This window comes from Zosterops lateralis (assembly GCF_965231275.1).
Source record: "Zosterops lateralis genome assembly, chromosome: 30".
NCBI classification, from domain to species: Eukaryota; Metazoa; Chordata; class Aves; order Passeriformes; family Zosteropidae; genus Zosterops; species Zosterops lateralis.
The window spans coordinates 88,990-112,132 of NC_139790.1; the positions used below are offsets into that span (position 1 = coordinate 88,990).

At 41.5% G+C, this 23,143-nt stretch overlaps 2 protein-coding genes across 2 annotated transcripts; both read left to right on the forward strand.

Annotated features, from left to right (window-relative positions):
* Positions 1 to 297: 297 nt before the first annotated feature.
* POLB (DNA polymerase beta) lies at positions 298 to 9,413 on the forward strand. Its single transcript, XM_083880462.1, has 14 exons — positions 298 to 409; positions 487 to 544; positions 619 to 685; positions 1,207 to 1,281; positions 1,794 to 1,852; positions 2,571 to 2,620; positions 3,040 to 3,091; positions 4,076 to 4,130; positions 4,218 to 4,290; positions 4,784 to 4,854; positions 5,556 to 5,642; positions 6,558 to 6,622; positions 7,137 to 7,276; positions 7,875 to 9,413. Exons 1-14 carry the CDS (start codon positions 349 to 351, stop codon positions 7,967 to 7,969), a joined length of 1,008 nt encoding a protein of 335 aa, XP_083736588.1. The 5' UTR covers positions 298 to 348; the 3' UTR covers positions 7,970 to 9,413.
* Positions 9,414 to 10,485: 1,072 nt separating this feature from the next.
* VDAC3 (voltage dependent anion channel 3) lies at positions 10,486 to 22,907 on the forward strand (the record flags this gene model as incomplete). The annotated part of the gene is given in 10 exon segments (XM_083880558.1): positions 10,486 to 10,507; positions 10,510 to 10,536; positions 13,250 to 13,321; positions 14,459 to 14,508; positions 17,392 to 17,544; positions 18,601 to 18,653; positions 19,960 to 20,187; positions 21,074 to 21,224; positions 22,122 to 22,179; positions 22,423 to 22,907. Coding segments are annotated over 10 exon segments (906 nt in total). The 3' UTR covers positions 22,515 to 22,907.
* Between the last annotated feature and the right edge of the window lie 236 nt (positions 22,908 to 23,143).

Sequence of the window (23,143 nt, forward strand, 5' to 3'; positions counted from 1 at the left end):
CACCAGCTCCCAATCCACTGCTGCTCCTGAGCAGTTCCTTCCCCTCCTGCCCTCCCCAGCACCATGCCCTGGGTGCCGTGTCCATTGACACCTTCTCCATGCAGCTTAAAGCCTACAGAAACCAAAAGAAAGAAGATCAAAAATCAAATCACGTGTTTGTAGTCTGGAGAGAATGAGGGAGGTCTAAAATCTGTATCTATTTTAGAACACTAGAACAATTTTAAATGACCTCGGCATCCGCGGCCCCGCTCGCGCACCGGGACCGGACGCGCCGTGACGCCACTTCCGGCAGCGCCTCCTACGATCGCCGCCCGGAGCTCCCGTGGGCGCTCGGTGCCGGTGCCGGCCATGAGCAAACGCAAAGCTCCCCAGGAGAGCCCCAACGAGGGCATCACCGACTTCCTCACCGGTAGGTGTGTGCGCTCGGTCGGTTCCGTGGGTGCGAAGGGCCGCGGCCCGGCTGCTCTCACCGTAGTTCTCCCGCAGAACTGGCCAACTACGAGCGCAACGTGAACCGGGCCATCCACAAGTACAACGCGTACAGGTACCGCCTCCCCCCCGCCGCGCCCCCGTCCCGGGCCCCAGCCCGTCCGGGCGCTGACCGGCACTGTTCCGCAGGAAAGCCGCCTCGGTCATTTCTCGGTATCCGAGCAAGATACAGAGCGGGGCGGAAGCCAAGAAGCTGGTAGGTGCCCGTGCCCGGGTTGCCGGCGGGAGGATCTGGGCGGGCGGAGCGGGGACAAGGTGCCGCAGGTTCCTGGGAAGGGGGTGGCGGCGCCGCTGCTGCCGGCGTTTCTTTCGGTACCCGAGTCAGAGTTCGGGGACGGGAGCGAGGTGTGGCCGCTGTGGGAGTTTCAGGGTTGGAATTGGGCATCCTATCCGAGTCTCTGCCTGTAAAAATATCTTTCCCCTTTGCTCTCTTACTCCTTTGTTAATTCAGAGATCTTGAGCAGTAAGAATCAAAGCCTTGTTCAAACTTATAGCTTCGGGGAAACTCGATGTAGCCCTTGCATTACAGTGTTTATGCCGTTTGTGTTGTACCCTTGAATTCTTGTGCTCTCTTATGGTCCAGTTTTTTATTGTGATCTTGGGTGTCCTATAATTCTTTCTGGACTCTAAATTTTAGGGAGTTTTCCTTGCTTCCCACTATAATGACTTGAAGTGACTTTGAAGTTAACTTGCTTGTACTCATCCCCCAATATTTAGGATGGAGTAGGTGCTAAAATAGCTGAGAAGATAGATGAGTTCTTATCCACTGGAAAACTACGCAAGTTGGAAAAGGTGGGTTTCTTTCTTGTGTTCCCTGTTTCTCAATAGTTGCTTTTCTTGATAACTTGCAAAGTAACCTGCTTGCTTTGCACATTTCTGTTCTTGTCCCTGGAGAGTCTTAGCAGTGGTGAACATAAAGAGTGTATGGTAAGTAGAAATCAAGGATTGAGAACCTCAGCCAAAGCCTCAAAATTGTCTGTTTATGACAATATTTTAGCTAACTAATCAGCATATGCAGGTCTTATGTCAGAAGTGAAATTCTGTCACTGGAAGGCTGTGGAGTTTTGTGCTTTAGGCCTGCTGTTTGCTTTAGCGTGGCTAGTTGGGTGGTTTTCAGGCTAGTTTTCTGTGGCCTTACTGTGATACGTCATACTACCCTTGGTACCCTTGGTTTTGCAGTGACTTATAGTGAACTTTCAAACCTGAGTCTAACTAAGCTGTTTGATCTTCTCAAGGCTTCCTTTTGTTTGTTTATTGCAAATAGAGTAAAGAAGGATTTGGGTTGCATTGTTTTGTTTTTGTAGATTCGACAAGATGATACAAGTGCTTCTATCAATCTCCTGACACGAGTCACTGGCATTGGGTAAAAGTTTCTTGGGGTGGTTTTAGAGTTGGTTTTTTTTACCTTCTCCTGTTCATTTGGTAGACTTATAAGCAGAATTTGTGTGATTGCACATAATGAAGAGAATGAGCTGAGCTGATGATGTAATGCCCACACTCTAGTCGTGACTACGGGATTGAATGAGACAAAAGGGTATAGGATCATGAATTACGTACTTTGTGGGACAGGAGTGGAAGTGGGAAGCTCCTGTGTGCAAGCTGAGAGGGGAAGGAGAGAGATGCGGGTCAGGAATGGAACCGTGAAAGTCCAACAAAAGTGGAAGTGAGACTCTGGCCTCGGGCTTTTTGTAAAAGAAGAAGCAGAGCCTTAAAGCAGGCAACAAAATAAAAACAAGCAAACAAAAAAGCCCATCAGAACTCTGCTGCAATGTTCTCATGCATTTGGTATTATTCTCTGAAGCAATATTGCCTATTCCATGTGATTTATTTAATGTTCTACAATTATACATCACTGTATAGTTATATCAATGCTAAAAAATGTGCAGGCCTTTGGAGCTTTGGATCTCTGCTGACCAAAAGCATAAACTGAAAATGAGTATGCTGAAAAGATGTAAGCATCACAAGCAACCTCAGTCATGGCCTTTAAGAAAACCTAGACAGTTATAAATAATTCAAATGTCCTCTTCAGTGTTGTAAGATTCTTGCTGATCCTGATGCCAGATTGCCTTCTCTCTTTGCAGTCCTGCTGCTGCTAGGAAGTTTGTTGAGGAAGGAATTAAGACTTTAGAAGGTAAGTGTTAATATAGGGCCTCGGTTCACACTCCAGTAATCTTTTTTTCTGTCAAGCTGCCTCTTCTACAGTGGTACTGTGGTGGCATGTATGCCCTAGGCTTTGAGGAAGGTGTGTAAGATACTGAACCTAGCGCACAGGCTTAAGGCATTTCCTGTATATCCAAAGTAAATACGTTCAGGTTATGTGAGAAGGTAACAAGGATTTTGCTTCTTTGGTGATCTATTAAGTCGTTATCGGAAGTGCTCTGTGCATTTGTGGTCATCCTATCCTCTGTTGTGTAGGTAGTTTGAAATTCCATCTTTTGAGGTTGTATTCTTGTTACATATTTTTTACGTGCATTGTCTTTGCATTGGTGGAAACTTACTGTAAGGTTTTTAGTCCTCAGTTAACTATTTTGTTTGGATTTTTTTTTCTAGATCTAAGAAAAATTGAGCACAAGCTGACCCATCACCAGCGAGTTGGGTTGAAGTAAGCTTTCTTGGGTACAAGTGCTTCGTGTTTTTAATAACTCCTTCAGTCACCAGGATGTAATGTAAGGTTACACATGCCGAGTAAGGTTCTCTTTGCTCTGTGCTCTACATGTTTTTCGGGAGTTATTCAGAGCTTTTGTTTCATTCAGGTTGGACGGCTTTGTCTCCATTCAGAGGGAAGTTAATATCAAGTGACTTCCTCAGTTAGCTCGTGGAGAATCACTGTAGCAAGGTTGCAGTGTCGCTTCCTCACAATCTGCATTAGAAGTGTGGCCCAGGCTATTTTTTTATGTGCTGTGAACAAGACCTTTGCATGGCTGAACTTGAGAATGCTGCTCAGAAGGTGTGTTTGTCCTCCCATATTCATCAGCTTGAATGCTGATTGTCAGGTGCCTCTTCGGTGTGGTAGTTCTGGAAGAACTACAGCTGTATTTGTCAGAAGCTGCAGGTGAACCAAATAAAGCCAAATGGTGTTTTACTTGCCCTCTTTTTGTCCACAATCAAGCAGCATGCTGACAATCTGAGTTTTACAGTTGAAGGCAAATATATCTGGAGGTGGATTTGAGTTGCGAGCTTCCGTTTAGCTCCTTCCAGCATAGGTCGCCTCTGACCATGGGTGAGGGACCTGTTCCTCCTGCTCGCTGGAGGGCTGAGTTTTGTCAGGAACCTTTCGTGTTTCCAGAGGGCTATGTAAATATTAAGCAGTTGGTTATATGGTAGTACTTCTTCCACCTTGTAGCGGCTCTTTGTATACAGTGGAAATACCGAAACCGTGTTTTGAGTGTTGTCAAACTTGCCATTGTGGGTTTTTACTGTCACCTTGCAAGATGTTTTCCAAGATGTTTGATGAAAGTCAAGAGCTTTTTGTGATGTCTCAGTAGTGTAAGTTACTACTCTTTCCTCTGATATACATTTAATTGACTAAAATTTTAAGTTGCTGTCCCTGCTACTCTTTCAGATACTTCTATTTTTATATTTGCAGATACTTTGAAGATTTTGAGAAAAGAATCCCAAGGGAAGAAATGCTGCAAATGCAGGTAAAAATCTCTTTGTTAAGCAAGTAAGGTACTGATGGCCAGTGAATGACTGACATCTCTAAACATGCTTCTTTCCTTTTTACGTAGGAAATTGTGCTGAAAGAGATAAAGAAGCTGGACTCAAACTATATTGCTACAGTCTGTGGCAGTTTTAGGCGAGGTTGGTACTCTGGGGTCTTGTTATCTTTATTTTGGGATAAGAAGCAAAACAAGTTACTATGTATGTTGTTCTTCTTGAAAGAATCTATGCTGGAACCTGGCCTTTCCTGTTAGTGTTGTCTTGAGTAGCTTGTTCAGTGATGAGACATCCACATAAATCCTTGCTTCTCCACCCTTCCCCCATAAAGAGTAGTCTGTTGTGATGTGAATTGTTTGCTTTGTTTTTACATTAGCAACATTTGTGCTTCATTGCTATAGGGTACAGCAAGAAATTCTTGGATATTTTCTTAGGTATTGGGAATGTAAACTTTTTGAGGAAAGTACAAGGTTCTTTTACTTTAGGAATATTTTTTTGTTTTGCTAATATCTCAAATAGTGACTATTTTCTGCTAGAAAAACATCTTTATAAGAAGTAAAGGTAAGTTGTATGTTCATTGACATTAGTATGCTTTGCCACATGCAGAAGGATTTTTCTTTGCTTCTTCCTTGCCTAGGTGCAGAGTCAAGCGGCGATATGGATGTTCTCCTAACCCATCCCAGTTTCACATCTGAATCATCCAAACAGGTGTGTCTCTCAGATGCTGTAGATCAGTACTGTACATTGCATATGGTCTTAGACTTACATTGCAGCTTTTTGTGGTTTTGTATTTACTGTAATATAAAACTTTTCTCTTGGATCACCATGTTTATTTTGAGGAGTTACAATTACTTTTCAGGTTCATGTATTGTGTTTCTCTTGCAGAATTAGTCAATATGCTTATATTTACCCTTTTGTCCTTCCTCTGCCTGTCTTACGTATTCCCCCACCCCCTTGAATGCATGTGCTTTTATAATGTGGAACTGTAAAGCTAGCTGGATTAAAGGTAGACTGAGTATCTCTTTATGTAGCCATAATCATTTTGATGATAGGCAACTGTCCTGCTGCCCTTGTAATCTTTTGGGACTAACTCTGAAGCAGTATTAATGACAGTGGGTTTTTTTCTTGTGTTCCTCTTATAGATTCATTGTTTAAAAGCTGAATTAGGTTTGTCATTTCCAACTAAAGGCAATCTCTCGTGGAAATTGTTTTTATGTTGCACAACTGTAATTTTTTTAGCTTTTTCCCAGTGTTATTGTTACATTTTTTCCGTTTCAGTCAAATTTCATGTAGAATAGTACCTATAATTATGATGATGTCCTGTACTTACAGGAGCCTCTGTCTAGTAAATAGGTAAGATATTCTTATTTGTGAAGTAATTTCTTCTTCTTTGTTATCAATGTTCCTAGCCAAAACTTCTGCGTCAGGTTGTGGAACAACTGGAAAAAGTCCACTTTGTCACAGATATGCTGTCTAAAGGTGACACAAAATTCATGGTAAGAGCTTTTTTGGTGGTGAAGGATGATGTGGAGGCATAACTTTTCCTGACAGAAGCTAGGATATATACAAGATATATTGCTCAGTCTGCTGGAATTGGGGGTGGGGGTGATATTTGTTTGTTTTTTTAATTCTCCGTGAATTTCCTGCAGTTAACTCTTAGGGAATACCTTATGGTAAGTTTTCAGTATTAGAAAGTGTACAGATATTTGTGTAGTTCTGAATCCGGCTGGCATAACCTTCATGACATAATGTCAATTGTGTCTATATTGCTCGATGTTTCCTGGAACCTCAGCACAACATTACTGCTTCAGTTGCAGCAGTGACCACGTCTGTAATTGTGTCCTCAGGATCTTGGAAATGTTTAGCTTTGATCTCAGAACTATGTTTACCTGATTTTGTCTAATATGTAATATACATTTGTCTCCTTTTGTGTCACTTTTCCTGCAGAACAGATTTAATGGACAAGCTACCAGACTTGGGATATAATAGGGATTATGTGGGATGCCTAAAGCAAATAATGAATTACCAGAACATTAATTTTTTTAGATCCCATGCTGACAGTGCAGGGCTTTTTTTCTTTTCTTTACCTGCTGGTACTCGAGCATACCGAAAAGCCTGTTAATAATTAGGACAGGGAAATGAGGGGCTCTAAAAAAAGGTGCTCTAAAATTTTAAGAAGCAGTTATATGCTATATTGAACAACAGTTCTCATAAGGTGTAAAATAGTCATTCACTGTATTCTGATATCTTGCTCTTCTAGTAAAATATTTATTCAATTCAGCAGAGATCTAACTTTGCTTTCCAGGATGACCGAGGATTAGTTAGAGGTTGTTTAGGGGTGAGGAGGTAAAGATGGTTCTTAAATCTGTTTGATTTCATTTGAATTTCTCGCTTGCTTTACTTCCTCACAGGGTGTCTGTCAGCTGCCAGATAAAGAAGATGGAACGGCCTATCCACATCGGAGAATTGATATTCGGTACACATGTCAAAACCCCCCACCCAAACCCCTAGTTTAGCTGTCTGCTACAGAGTAGGCATTTGCATCAATTTTTGCATTCAAATGTCTACTTCCATGTTCAGAACATGACATTTACTAGGTTTCTGATGCCTTTGCAGTGTGGCAGTCTCTGGACAACTGCCAGTAATTACAACAGGTTATTAGCAATAATGTTGTGCTTCAAATCATGATATTCTGTTCAGATTCAGAATTGTGTCCTATTTCATCATCCTGCTTTGACACTGATGCTTGGCAGGAGTGCAAGCACCATAACCAGTAACTTCTGGGTAAGGGTAGATATGCTGAACTTGTCTTTCATATGCAGTTATTTCACTATTGCATCTGGCTTGTGGGAAAATAAATGTACTGAGTTGCAGAATGTAGACACATAAATACAAAGTAAGGCTACAAGTGTATGAATGATTGAATTCCAAATGGCTTGTTACTTTGTTATATATTTGTTCTAAGTCTTCACTTCTATTTTTTATTCTAGGCTTATCCCAAAAGATCAGTATTACTGTGGTGTACTGTATTTCACAGGAAGTGATATATTCAATAAGAACATGAGAACTCATGCTCTGGAAATGGGCTTCACAATCAATGAATATGCGATACGCCGCTTGGGTATTACTGGTCAGTCTGGGCCTTTGAACAGAGTATTCTTTCTAGTTACGTACTTTGTTTGATGTCCTTCAATTGGTTACAATGTTTTGGAAATACTTCTGATAAATGCTGTAGTTTGTGAAATTTTTCATGGTGTCCTTTTTGGTATTGGACACCGTTACAGCAAGAAGGAGCAGCCTACTTACAGGCAGCTCTGTGGCACAGTTACCTCTTTGGGCCTCCTAATCTACTTAAAGTCTTAATGATTTAAAGATTTTCTCTCTGCCGTGCACAGCACATCCTTGGTTTTGTACTCTTTTCACAGGGTATGTCATATCCTTCAGTTGCTTTGTTTGGAGGAGAGCTGTGGGTATATATACCCACACAAAATTATAAATTTATTAAACTGCATAACCACATGGCCCCAAAGTTAATTCATTACCTTATTTTCTTTGACACTAATAAGAATCGGTATGTAACACTATGAAAATTTTGCAGAGGGTGGGGAGGTCGTTCTGGGTGGGTTTTTTAGGTCTTTTACCTACAGTCTTAATTTTGCAATGCATTTGGCATTTCTGACTGGTACAGACTTTCCACCTTTCAAAGAGCCTGTATAATTTGCTTGCAGGAGTTGCTGGAGAGGCCCTGCCAGTAGAATGTGAAAAAGACATCTTTGACTATATCCAGTGGAAATACCGAGAGCCAAAGGATCGAAGTGAATAACTAACTGCTTGTCTAGGTTTGTAGCCTAGAGAGATGTTTTCATAGCTTCTTATGAATATGTGAAAGTGCATAGTCTTACTTTGGATGTTACTTGAAAAACTACCTATTACTGATGTTTAAAGCAAGTCCGTGGCACTTGAACAGAATGCGTCGTGAAGATAAATCCTGTCAGATTTCATTTTCATATAGTCACAGAATAATTTGGGTTGGTAGGGACCCCTAAATGTCATGCAGTCCAGTCCCCCTGCTATGAGCAGGGCCCTCTTTGACTAGAGAAGCTTGCTTAGAGTGCAGTCCAATCTGACCTTGAATGTTTCTGGGCATGGGGCATCCAGCATCTCTTTTTGTCTCATATGTATGTAGATACCAGAATGAAAAAGCGGGCTATATCATGAAGTACTCCTAAAGAGTACCATTTTCAACTATGGTCTGTATCTCCTCATACCTGTGTTAAGTGTCTTGGCGCAGTGTTGAAGCTCATGATGAGTTGTTCCTGTGTATTTACTTCTAAAATCTTTCAATATGGGCTAAGGTGGCCATTCTCCTGTTGCATGTGACCTGTGAATTTTGTTACTAGACATGTTGTACTATTGATTGAAGTGCTCTGTGTTTTGTTCAACTTGTTCAGCTGGGTCTGATTAATTGATGCACTACTACCACTCCTGTAGATTCAGTCTGCCCTTTTTAATATGCAAACCTCTCAAATCTTATTTTATACTTCCCCTTTAATTGCTGGAGAAGGTAATGAGGATTTTGGATGTGAGATGAGGTCTTTTCAAGAATGCTTTACTAGTTGTATTTGGGACAGGAATTCTCTGTTGGTTCACTTAAAACTTTTCAAAGTAGTTAACTACTAGCTTCCACGTGTTGCAGAGCATGAGCATGGAATGTGTTGCCACTACTGTATTTGAATACCTTGTAGCAGTAAGGCAACCCTATTACAGAACTGCAGGCTTGAAAAGATGAGACTTTTGTATATAGTCAAATTGACTCTTGGTAACAATATAAGACTTCTCTTGGTTTCTTAATGTAAGGTTCTCTATCAGCTTCTATGAGGGCAGAAGGGATTTTGTATAGTCAGATTACTTAACTTGACCTGAATCATGAAAGAGACATAATACTATTTCTTATTTTTATCTCACTTAAGCCTGCAGAACAGCTACATTTTAAACTTGTTCTTATACAAGAACAGTTGATCAATCTTAGTAATGGAGATAATAGGCTGATGCTCTTACTTATCCATTTATTTTCTTCCATTTTTCTTGCTAGGAATTTTAATTATTTTCTGGGATTGTTCCCCAGTGCTAATGCATGCAGTAGTATGTAAGGAAACTAGAAGTTAACTTGGTACTATGTAAAGTATTTTGATGCCTTATCATAAAAATATATATAGCTGGTATATTTAGTATTTTCTTCAGTAGTTAGTTGGAATAAATAAATTGAATATTCCATCATGAATGTGTAATGGTGTTTGATTATTATTTTAGAAGATCAAAAAGCAGTAACACGTTTACCATGTTTACAAATTTTTCCTGGGCAGCACAAAGTAGCATTACACTGATGCATTCTCTATCATCTTCAGTGGGTCACTCACAAGACTACTTTGTCTTGGGCCTTGAGACAGAATTCATTGGCTTTGCAGTCTCTCTTTGTAATACTGTGAATTCTGTGTGGAAAAAACCCCCAACTTCTTCAAGGAGCTTGCTTGTTTTTTCTGAATTATATAAATATACATTGTGGGTGTGTTTTTTTTTTTTCCTTTCCTTTCTCTCCCCACTCCCTATATCTCAGTTGACTGGCTTTTCTTCTAGACTTGTACTAGACTGCAAGATGTCTGGTAATCATGGGAGGCAATAGCTGTGAGCCTTGTCACAGGGAATCTGTGTAATTGGGCATGTACTGTACTCTAGTTTGGGTGCATAGCAACCTCATTTATGTGCAGAATAACGGCTGAGCTTCGTAAACTATGCTGGCTGCACCATTCTGTCAGTGTTTTGTTTTGTCCCAGTAGCCGAGTCTTAGCTTAAGATTGCATGCACCTGTCTCCTTACTTTGATTCAGGGCTATAGTGGCCCTAAAGGGTTTGTCTGTGCAGAAGTTCCAAACGGGGCTGACAATGACTCAATGACTTACAGGAGGTTTGGTTGATAACGTAGGTGAAGGGTTTGAGAGGACCTTTAGTGCCCGCAGGAGTCACATACCGATTCTGACAGCCTGGGTGAGGCAAGGCTGCCCTGCAGCTCCGTGGGCGCGGGGCCTGCCGCACTGAATACTGCCGCAGGCCTCCTCCGGTCCCTCCGAAACACAACTTTGCACCGGCCGCCGACGCTGGAGGCGGCTCCGGCTGCAGTGCGGCCTTTCGCGCACCGGCAGGAGGGCGAAGCGCGCTCCTCTGCGCGCTCCCGAGACGCCGCCATGCCGTGACCGCGCGCGGGGCGGAGCGGAGCCGCGCGGCGGCAGCCGGCCCAGGTGGGCGGGGCCGGAGCCGGGGCGCGTGCGCAGCGGTGGCGCCGCGCATGCGGACCTGGGGGCGCCGGGAACCGTACCGGAGGCAGCGCGGGCGGCAGGTAGCGCCGGGGCCGCGGCGGGGGTCAGGGCCGCGCCGGACCGGGTGGGGTCAGGTCCCGCGGCGCTGTCCGGCTGGGGCCCGGTGCTGTCCTCTGGGCCTCGCCGAGGCCTAGGCGGGCGTCCCCCGAGTCACCTTGCCCCGGCGGGGTTGGGCCAGAGGCCCGAGGGGGCGCCGGCCGCTCGCTCCGGCGGCAATTCCTCGTCAGCAGGCCCACGGGCTGCGGAAAGGACAGCCCCGGGACGCGGGCCGCCTCTGTCTCTGAGACTGGGCGGTCGGGGGTCTTGCCAGCCGCTCCGGTTTCTCGGCCGGGAGGCACAGATTTGTCGGGCGGCTGCGACCGAGTGTTGCCAGCATTTCGCTAGGGAGAGGAAGAGGCGCCGGAACGCGCCCGCTCCGTTATCCGTTGCGTAACGCGGGCAGTGCCGGGGCAGGGGCGGCGCTCGCGCTCCCGGGGCCGCGCAGCCGCCGCCCCTCCGACTTCCCCGCCAAAGGTGCGTGGCGGTGCTTGTGGGCAAGGCCCCGCCGCATCCGTCAGGAAACATGAAACCGGCGTCACGTCACGGTTACTGCTATTTCTTGTTCAAGGTTTCTTTGAGGGAGGTGGTTTTTTTTTTGTTGGTTGGTTTTGTTATTTTATACTTATTCCACAGACCGATGCGTGTATTCCTGTGGGTTTTTTCCCACTTCACACTGTGTTTCGTCAGCTGTTGCCGTTGCACCTGATTGATTCAAGTTTAATGTTAAGAGTTGTGAAGCCAAGCTCGATTCCTCTAGACAAGTCTGTTAGGCAAGTAGTGATACTTGTTGTTAGCAAAGAATTTATGTGTTTTAATATGGACTAAATTCGAGGATCTTTTTTTTTTTTTTAAATACTGTTTAAATGCTTGCATGGAATTTAACATACACATTTAAACACATTGAAGATATAGCTGCATTGTGTAAAGAGAGTGAACAGGCTCACAATTTTCAAGATGTCTCACCAGCCTTATTAAAATGAGGTGTAATCAAAACAGATTGTCACCCAGAAAGGTGAAATTTCAGTTGAGAAGGTGCTGAATAGGATGGTAAGGTCCTCCTTTACTTCAGGTGTTTTCAGTGAAGCTGCTGTGGACAGCCCCAAGACTACTGAGCACTGCTGTCATTTGTCTCTAAAGCCTGTACCACCCCATCTGTGCAGGGAGGCAGAAAGTTTGGGAGACTGCCAGCAAAGCGTGAATGAGGTAGAGGGGTGGCATGCTTTCAGAAACTGGAGTGAGGGGTTATTATTGTTTGATGTAAAAGTCTCAATGTAATTTGAAAGGTAGAATAGACTGATCTCTTTCAAACTCAATCATTCAGTCCCAACTCCTGGAGTGTGTTGTGGCTTACCACCAACCATTATGAAGCTTTCAGGCTGTGTGGTTTAGAGGCCAGCTATGATTCCATGATCATGGAGTGTTCTGTAATGTTTCCGTGAGCTCCTGATCCTCTAAACCCACAGGTGTGTATAGAATCATACAATATCCTGAATTGGAAGGAACCCACAAGGACCGTTGAGCCTGTGTACTGATAGATATATATTGGCAGGTTAGTTATTAAGTCACTGAACAAAGAGTGTGTGTATAGTATGTTGTGTAAATTGCCCAGGTGCTTCATTTTAGGAAGAGTTGGCTGTCTGAAAGTAGGACAGTAGTGTTGCATTTGTGACAGGGAACACTGTACACCAGTAAGCAACCAAAATGGCGGAAGGCAAGTGATAACTCAAGTACTTCCACATTTTGTTCACATTGTTACTTTTAAACTTAGTTTTTCGGTTTGGTAATAAACAAATGGGAGATCAGGGATTTCTGGTGTTGGGTGATGCAGAGAAGAATATGAACAAATACATCAGCAGTAGGAATGGCAAAGAATTGCTCTTAAAATCAAATGCAAGGAGCATCTTTGATAGCTCTTCTCTTCTGGACTGAGGGTCCCTTTACATTTATGCAAACTTATTTTAGAAGAGGAAGACTAATTTTCCACTGGGGAAGAGTTTTCCTACTTCTTTACTGTGGGCTTTCTGATGCAAAATCCCTAAATTGTGGTAACTAATAAAATGTATCGTCTATGCTGCAATATTACCTACCCATCCTTTTGAGCTATATCCTCCAATGTAGTTGTAACAGTATTAGGAAACATACCCCTATTAGCAAATTTAGTTTTTGCTGCTGTGTATGCGCAGTGCAGAAATATTCACTGATGGCTACTGGACAGCATACAGAGATCTCTTCTGTATTTTTCACATCTCTGAAAAAGCTTTCTATGAAGTCACAAGTGCAGATGGAAATGAGACCTGTTTTCCTTAGGGATTGTTAAGTGTTGACATCATTTGTCACTTGGAGACCCTTTCACAATGTTCTGTCACAAAAGCAACATTTCCTCGTAAGGCTCCCATGACTTCTTTTTGCAATGTAAGACCGTGAGGCCAGCATACGTAGTTGAATGTAATAGTTGGGGTTCAGAGGTTCTGAATAATGGATTGACTTTCATAAATTCTTTGAATCACTGCTTGTTTTTGACACAACAACAATGATGTGAGCATGACTTTGATGAACACTCTTCAAAGATCTGACAGTTCTGTAGTGGTGATGTACTCAGAGACTACTAATCATAGGCATTTATTAATGCATTGGCTATAGTTTAGACTTCATGCTGTTACAGCTAAGATTCCTACAGCTTCCCGTATGTTTCAGATCCAATGGCTGTCCCACCGTCATACAGTGACTTGGGGAAGTCTGCCAGGGATGTTTTCAACAAGGGATATGGTAAGTAAGATGTGGATAGTTTGATCACCTTTCATATTTTTTCCTTGGGCATCTTGAAAATGCCTGTAAGAACATGAGTACCTCAGAGATTCCCTGATACCTTATCACAGAAAATCAGCAGAGCCCTGGAGCATCTACCCTCTGATTCTGAACTTTGAACTTGTGTTATGATAGTAATGCAGTGGCAAAGAGTTGGAGAGGAAGGTTACAAGTGTGACCTTAATATGCACTCCAGAACAATCTCTGAAAAATGCTGTGCCCTTCTTTTACCTTCTGATTTTTCTACTTAGAGTAATTAAATCAGGGATACTGATGCAGATTGCTGTAGGAGACCATATGTGGCAGTAAACAGGTTCCTGAGGAAGAGTGATCTTTATGTTGATCAGAACAGCTTGTTGTTAAAGCTGGAGTGCAAATATTTTCACAGTATTTGCATTTGTCCTTTTTCTGGAAACAGTACTAGAAAGTGTTGATTTTTTAAAATCTGATTTTGTGTGCAATATAGATGTCATTTGTATCCCAAATCCATATGCTACATAAAACTAAAATGCACTGTGGTCTGGTCTCTCCCACCCTGGAGTTCAGGCTTTGCTAAAAAGCAACTCAAGTTCCCTGCTTTAGTGTCAGTTACTTGAAGCTTTTCTACTATTTAGCAAGGCCTGGATATTTCCCTAGCTTCAGAGCAGACAGAAAAGAAAGAAAGAAAGCAATAGTACTTCTGTATATGGCACTGACTGAAATAAGTTAAAATATATGTCTTTTGGAGTAGAGGAGAAGAAAAATTTCCTGCCCTGCAGTCAGAAATAAAATGTAAAATAAGTAAATCAGAAAAGATGGTTAACTGTATTGATGAATCCCAGACTGCACGTAGCTACAGAAGATGGAGATACTTGATGATTGGTGTCTGTTATGACTATAAATTATGAGGCAACGTACTCTGAGTTGCCAGAATTCCTTCAGTCATTCTGCTCATAATCCTCATAACCCTCAGTACGATCAACAACTGTTTAAACATGAAAATAGAAAATAGGCTGTTTCAGGTCAGCGTACCCTACCTGGCATACTTTGGGTATGTTGAAAATAAGCCTTGTTTGTATCTTTCAGTAAAACAGGTCCTGTGTGCTATTTTATTTTCAGGATTTGGAATGGTCAAGTTAGAGTTGAAGACCAAGTCTTCCAGTGGAGTGGTAAGTATTTGGGGGCTTTCAACATCACCAGAATAGCAATGGAAGGACAAATTCCTGAACTGGTAACAAGTATTAACTTGCTAGCAAGTGTTGCTTCTCTCTTTCATTTCTCATTTTAAAACTCATAGCTGACTGAGATATGTCTGCAATAGTATGATGAAGCTGATGTAGCAGTGCTTCTTTTCCTGTGGCATGTGAGAATTTTCACACGACATGTTCCTTTCCTCCCTGTTCCATTGACACATGCCACACATGAGTTTCTTCACCTTACATAGCTCTCATTTCTGCCTCATGGATGCAATTGAGTTTCCCTGCTGTTACTAGTTGTCATCGGATTTTTAGTCCAGAGGGACTTTCATCCAAAAGGTCCAGGGACAAATAAGCACCAGAGTTTAACTTAACTGTGTTTCCATTCATTTCCACTGTGCTTAAAATTCAAGACTTAATTAAAACTGAAAACAGTCCTTCTGCAGTACCGTATATGTAGAATTTGAGAGCCTAAGTAAACTTTAATATTCCAAGTAACAAGAGTATCCTGTGATCCCCATTTTAATGATGGAGAAACGGAGCTTCCTCACCATTTCACAGGAGAGCTCGCAAAACCAGGAATGGGTGTCATAATTTTGATCTTTAACCACAGGCATATATTATTTACTAGATAATATTTTTCTTACGCTGACTCTGAGTTCTGCACATCTTACTGCTCAATGCTGTTCTGATTAGTAAGATGAGCTGCTTTCCAACCTACTTTGTAACTGTATTTGCCTGAGCTCCATCCTCTTCTTGCATTTTTATATGCAAATGGTGTAAGTTGTTACTTTTGTATTACTGTATTCTGTCTCAATTGAGCTTTTGATGATTACTTGCACTGTGCACCGGGAACGTGTGGGCATGAGGAACTATGTGGTCTCCATACTACAGCTGCCTCTGCTTACTGATATCTCTTGACAGGCAGTTTTCCTGGCTGGAAGTTTTGATTCTCAAATAATATGCTAATAGTTAATTATGCTGTCTTCTGATTGTGATGGAACATGAACAACTGTATTAAGTTCTAAAATGGGCTTTTTCTTTTCCATGCAATTTTCTTTGGATGTTTATCCAGTTGGTAAGAATAGTGACCGTTTTGACATGCTGGCTCTTTATTGCTTTGTCTGACAAGGCTTTCTGTGCTGCATGCTAAGTAATTTGTAAACCATTGTATTGTTTTTAGTTGTGTTATTCATGTTGTACAATTTGACTGTGTCCATAACTCTAGATCTGCTGTATGATCCATGCATGTTAAAGCCATTTGCAATCTTTGTCCAACAATCCACAAGAACACTGTAAAAACAGCAAGAGGGAAAACAAGATAGATATGGTATTGGTACTTGTTGTTGGTTGCTTCAGGTTTTGAGCTTGTTAGTGTTTCTGATAAGGATTCTGATGCAACAAAATAGAGTTTTGGGGAAGGAGATGAAGAGGAACAAAGGATGAGATCTAATTCATGCATGGACACTAATAGTACCTCCGATTGTTATGACACAAAATGCTTGGGTGTTTTTCCCGTGGACTTAGAAAACAACAGTGATACCTGTAGACTTACAAAACCACAATGATAGTGTGTATTGATTATAACTGTTTCATAGATTGCAAGTGGTTTTGCCTACTAAGCGCATGGCATTCCTGTCGATGCCGGGCACCATAAACTAGAAGGACGATGAGAAGCTCCGCTTAACTGCTGATGCAGACTGGCGTGTGACATGGAGCCAGAATGAGTTTGATTTTCCAGCAAAAAATTCAAGAAATTATGGTGTGGTGAGATGTTCTGATTTACACAGATAATGACTGATGGCAACAGACTTCTGTCGCTGTGGCTTCTGCTTCCAGAAGCAGATTGAGTTCTTGATGCCTGACAGCTTTGGCTTTGGATCATATGACAAAGCAAGGGTTTTTATTTCCTTTGGCTTTCAGACAAGTGTTTACAATCTGTCCTTTGCTTGATCTGAGAAAGAAACTGAGCTTTTTTAATCAATTACCTGTTCTAAGATTAGAAGAAAGTTAATTCTGAATTCTCATGCAGGTTTGAGATATCTTTACGCTGAATTTGTGCAAATGACATTTGAACACTGTATAGCAATTATGTCTTAAAGTAGTCTTAACGCATCCTGACTTCTGTCACAAGTTTTTGTTAGCTGGCTAGAAGTGTTATAACTGCTGTGGTGTTGCAGTAGTGCACTAGCTTAAATAAGTGTCCCATCCTGCCCCAGCAGCATCCCTCACCAAACTGTGTGTAAGGAATGTGACTTGGCTCTCTAGCACTTTACAACCATTTTTACAGTCTTTGTATCCTTGTATGCTCTGCAAAGTCCAGAATTGTCAAAGTAATGTACATCCAGGGATACAATCCTGGAATGAGAAGTATCTGGAAATTCAGGGTTCCAAAGCTTGGATATGTTGGGAATGGATCCTGCTGTCTCTTAAGCACTGTGTCTTTCAATATTTAAACTTCAAGAGAGAGAAAACCTGTAAGTGTAGTGACAGATTATTTATCTTCCTTCAAGGGAAATACTTGGGAGATGAGGATAACAAATGAGAGCAATTCTCAGATGCTTCTTAAAACCTAACTCATACACCCTGAGCGTACTACTGTGGTAATATGCCTGTTCAATGCTTAATACTCAGCTGTGCATGAAACACTGAGTAGACTACCTCTTGAGCTATTCCAGAAGAGATGTATATTGAGGCTTCAAGTCCACTAACAGGAAGCTCTGATGTGTGAAGAATTGACCAATCAGGTTCAATCTCTGTATGGGCCATTTCACATAAGAATTGGACTCAATGATCCTTCTGGCTCCTTCCTAACTCAGACTGTTTTGTGATTCTGTGATATTGTGCTCTTGACAGGAGTTCACTGCAACCGGTTCTTCCAACACGGACACAGGCAAGTCTTCAGGCAGTCTAGAGACAAAATATAAGGACAAAGACCATGGACTTACATTCACCCAGAAGTGGAACACAGATAACACACTGGGAACAGAAGTTTCTATCGAGGATCAGGTAAGACCAAGTAGATACTTTGGAAATGTTTCCGCAACTGGTATGAGACAGTATTAACAGGAAACACTGGAGAATGAAAATTGCACAAAAGTATCTGGAGTATTAGAAGTTACGTATATTTGCTGAACACACAGGCTGGGAGTGGCGGGTGCTGGCATTTTCAGAGCCATGTGATGCTAGGTAATGATTTGGAGGTACAGTTACAGGTGTGTGGAATTACTTAGCTGGTTGAATGAACCTAGGTATGTAGAACTCTCACTGCTGCAGTCAGGCAGGGAAACCAAAGATGGGTCTCATAATTTTAAACACTTTAATGTACAAGAACTCAAGTTTGGCTGCCTTGAGATTGAATATATTTTATAAGGTTGAAGAGAAAGATGAGTCTTTGCAGCTTGGCACTGCTTACACTAAGGTTTACTAGCATACAGCACTCTCAAAACACAGTTCTTTTTGGCATTAATAGATTTATGCCTTTCACTGAATGCCTCAAGTATAAGGGAACAATGCCAAAGGTAATAATTCTGTGGTGTTGTCTGCCATGTATGGCCATTCATGTCTGTACTTTTACCTGTGCTTTAAAATAGAAAATGCTGTGTAGCTAATAACAAAAGGTGGAGGAAAATGAGATGGGTATGTGCTTTTGCCTGTGAGAAGTACTGTGTGTTAACAGAGTATGTGTAGATTATGTGAGAGATTTTTGAGCTACTGTACGGACTGTTCAAACTACTAAGCATATGCAAACGTGAACCTGAGTAGTTTTCTTTCTGTCATTATTCTGTGAATAGTTTTCTTGTTGTCAGCACTAGATGTGTCATTTACCTGTATGTAAAAACATACCTACAAATTCTATGCTGTTAAAGGGCTTCATTGTGGGAAGAAAAGGTCCTATTTTAATCCATCATCATGCAGCATCTTCAGATTTCATTGTACATCACGAGGGAGACATTATGATCGTATTTTGTTTTCTCATTAAACAGGATCTAGAGTTCTAGCAGTGGAATATTAACAAATTATGATTCAACTGATTTTTGAGCAGATGTGTATTTTTCTTTGCAGATGTGTAAAGGGATGAAGCTGGCTGTTGACACTACATTTGTACCAAACACAGGGTAAACATTTTCTATTACCTTTATCTAAGGAATGCTAGAATTTCCCATAACTTCTAAAATTACTTATTCTGCTCATTGTGTAAAAGCTCAGCATTTATTGAAGAAGATTCTGCAGTCACTCTAGAATCTTCTGCAGGCAGTGGATAATACTTAACTCAGGAGGACAAGTTCTGCTTGAAAGCATTCTTCAGGTTTTTGGCCAGTGGCAGATTTATTGTTTTCCAGTAGGTACTAGATCTCCAACTCTCCCCTTAAACAACTAGTCTTCATGGTGTTGACAGTCCTAAGGCTGTCAGCTCTGTAAAACAACTTTTTTTTTTTTTGCTGATGCTTTTGGCCAGATGTCTGTACATAGTTGAATGAAGAGGTAGAATGGGCATTGGCATAACACTTAGATGTCTTCCTCAATTCTCATGTACTTAAATTTGGTAAGTAGTAGAGCAAAGGAGGGGTGTTTATATCTGAATAATGCACAAAGATTGGGACTGCTTTGCAAATAATGACTGGTATTAATTTATTGTTGGGGAGAGCCTGTCAGAAGAATCTTACGTTTGAAATACTGCTTGGATATGAGGAATTAGAAGCTAAGTGAAAAAAGAGACCCTGAGGCCTAGGTGTGAGTGACAGGCAGCACGAGTGTTCTGCTGTGTCTTGAGTGGAAGAGAAAGGAGGTTGGGGAGGGAATTAGAGGTGGTAAAGTTCTGTCGTAGTTGTGTTTGAAGTGGTAGCAAAATCAACAGATGTGCATTGGAGAGAGGAAGAGGTATCACAAGCGGGACAGAAAAAGGCAGACTAAGTGGATGATGTCTGGAGGATGAAGAAATCTGTTTTCAGTAGAGGAGACTGGTACCCAGCAGTGAAAAAAGGAAAGCAAGCACTGCACAAGGAAGGAACAGTGGAGGGAACCAAACAGACAAAAATTCATTGAAAGACAGCTGTTGCTGCAGGCTTATGGATGCTCCTGAAAGAAAATGATGATGTCATAATGTGTTACACTCGCAGAGAAAAAAAAATTTGAAACCAGATGGGTTTTAAAGCGTTAAGGAGAAATAATTTTGTCTTTCTTGCTTCTTGAGGATTGTACAGACTTTGAGATGGTAGGGGAAAAAAAGGCACCCTGTGAATATATGTAGCACCGTTATCATTATCCTGTGCCCTCTTCAGCAGTAGTTAAATTTTGAGTAGGGGTTACAGTGTTACAGTAGTTTCATTAACTGGCCTTAAGGGACCTACATATTGGAATAAAACTACATATATTGCATACTTGTGTACTGCTGTGGATAAAACTGCATGTTTCTCTTTGCAGGAAGAAGAGTGGAAAGTTGAAGACTTCCTACAAAAGAGATTATGTACATGCAGGCTTTAGCGTGGACATTGATCTTTCTGGACCAACCATTTATGGCTGGGCAGTGGTGGGGTATGAAGGCTGGCTTGCTGGCTACCAGATGGCTTTTGATACAGCCAAGTATAAGCTTACACAAAATAATTTTGCCTTGGGATATAAGGCAGGAGACTTTCAGCTGCACACTAATGTGTAAGTATTACCTGAGCCTAGAAAAACATTATCAGAGGAGCCAACCAATAGGAATAGTTAGCAGTAATGGTCTTAGGTCAAAGGTGGGTGGAGGGAAGGAGATACTGATTTGCTTCCAGTTAATTTAAATCAGTGTTTTCATTTCCAGTACAACTAAATAAGGTGCAGCTTCCCAACTCTTGGCTGTTTCGATACCTTGTTTTAGAGTAATTTTGGGGTTTGTATATCGAAGATAGTGATGTAAAGGCACTTTATAGTAATTTGTAATTAAAACCTCTGAGCTTAAACTTATGTTATGGCATGAGAAAAAGCCTTTCATTAAACTACTGGACCTTCTCCCCCTCTCCATCAGACAGAAAGTTTCTCCCTCAGAAATGCCCAAAATGAAGGAGAAAGGGATGCGTAGCATTGTGTTTGTTTCCAGCTGTCATCGCTGTGTAGCTCTAGTCTTGGCATTCAGGTGGCCCGAGATGTTTTGAAGATGGTGTATTTAAACGATTGTAATGAAACAACATTGTTTTCAGTCTTATTCCCATAACTAAAGTCTCCTTTATGTGTTACTGCACACTGGTTTACTTGACACAAGCAACCAGGTTATCTGGGTGGGTTGGTTTTGTTTTTGGTGGGTTTTTTGTCAGAACCTTAAACTGTAGGTCTCTGGCTGTTAGAGAGTCTTGTTCCATTCTGCAAGCAAAACATGTTTTGTATGAAAAAATACGAGTAGGAGTCTGCCAGCTCCAACTAGAAAGTAGTGAGTCTGGGTTCAGGGAAGTATTGGATCTCTTGGTTCATTTTAGGTGATAATGATCAAATCATTGTGGGAAAGGGTTTAGAAAGAGTTTCTAAACAGAGTAAGGTCTGACACACTTGCATCTATTACAAACAGGAATGATGGCACTGAGTTTGGTGGGTCTATTTATCAGAAGGTTACTGGTAAGGTTGAGACATCGGTCAATCTTGCATGGACTGCTGGCAGTAACAACACACGTTTTGGTATTGCTGGAAAGTACCAAATGGATGACAAGACTTCCGTTGTGGTAAGAATTTTGATACAGAAATGAGTATTTCATGCTCCCCTAAATACTGAAAATTCGTAATGAAGCAGTTGCTTTAACTAGTTACTGAGGAAGGATGGTAGATTGCAAACTGTGACTTCGCTTGTGGTTCAAATTTAAATTGGGACCTCACACATCATACTTGTGAAATTATGTGGGAAAAGAAATCTTAAATATAATTTTGTCCATAGTGAAATAGTCTGACTAGTGTGCTTGGAATAGCATGCTAGTGTGCTGCAAAGTGTATTTTAAAAGACAATGAAAGGACAAAGTGTCCTTTTAATTCTTAAATCCATAATGTAAAACCATATTATAATTACAATGGTGGAAGTTTACCTGAGCTTACAGCCTTCTCCTAACAGTAAGTTAACCCTTGAAAGTCAGCTGACGTGTGTTTTAATACTAAGAACTGAAGTAGCAAGCGTTTATGTTTCAAAACAACAATTAGTTCCAGGACCACTGAACCAAAGTTAAAGATAAGAAATACTATTGTTAAGAGCTCAAAACTTAGTAATGCAAAAAGGGGATTGCATATTCATGTATTTCTTGCTCATTAGAAGAAAAAAGAAAATCAGTCCTGAGTGATGTGAACAAGACAGGCTCTGTGGGACTGCAGTAAGTAGCTCTTTAAAGGATAAAGACGTAACAGAGGAGGCAGTGAAAAAAACAGCATGGCATTCTGTGAAGGCAGAATTTGCACCATTTGCTCAAGCTGAAAATTCCTGAGAAAAGGAAAATATTGGAACATGCTTTCAATAGAGGTTGGTCTCCAAGTAGTTAAAAAGCGTTAATGCATAAGCCACCTTCTCAGGGGACTGGGACACTTCTGTATGAATACTTACACAGTTTATAAATACTGTGATTTTTTTTTTCTTGTAGGCTAAAGTGAACAATGCCAGCCTCATTGGAATTGGTTACACTCATGCCCTTCGACCTGGTACGTAGTTTTCAGTGGTAGCACCCAATACTATTAAGTACTACACTGTGGTTTGATTCACTGTCATCTTTAGAACAGATGAACAAAGGAGCTGAAGTCTTTACGCAGACTTAGAGAACTAAAGGATGTCTATGTATGCAAGTTCCTGTGGCAGCTAAGCCACATTAGTGAAGTCAAGGACCTGAGGGAGAGCACTGTATGGGGATCTCAGTGTGTGATGGTTCTCATGACTTGCTTTTGTAGGTGTAAAGCTGACCCTCTCAGGCTTGATTGACGGCAAGAATTTTAGTGCTGGAGGTCACAAAGTTGGGCTGGGATTTGAGCTGGAAGCCTAATGCAGCTTTAAGTAAAACAACTGGTGGTGCTCTGGAAGATGAAGGAAAAGTGTACCCAGTGCATTTCAGCCTTAATATTACTCTGAAATTTGAAGTGTGAACTTTCTACTCTTCCCAAGAATGACTTTAACCCAATGCTGAAGTCCAGAGTGTGCCAGCACAACAAAGGAAGACATTGAAGGCATGCATGGAAGTTGTGATGTTTGTGCCACATTTCGGTTTCCTGTATTTTAAATCTGTTCCAAAAAACCCAGAAGAAAATCCAACGTCTCCCCATTATTGTATTGCATTTTGCATGTCCTATACTTCACAGCCTTTTATAAAAGGAGGTGTCTGTGCTGTAGTGGAAATTTGGGGTTACAACAGAATGAAATAAATTGGTCACAGTCAGAATGTAAGGTTGGTGTGTGTTGACTCTCCCCAAGGTTCCCTCCAGCTGGGCTTTTTGGTCTTTTTTTCATCTTTTCATGAAACTTTAAGCATAGTTAATAGATAATCTGTAAATGCTTTGTTACACGATACCTGTACACTGAAGATTTCCTTCTCCTTTGGTGTCTATGCTAACATTCTTACACCTCTCATGTTTTAGAGACCTGCACAGTGAAAGCAGCTTTTTCCATTATAGTGTT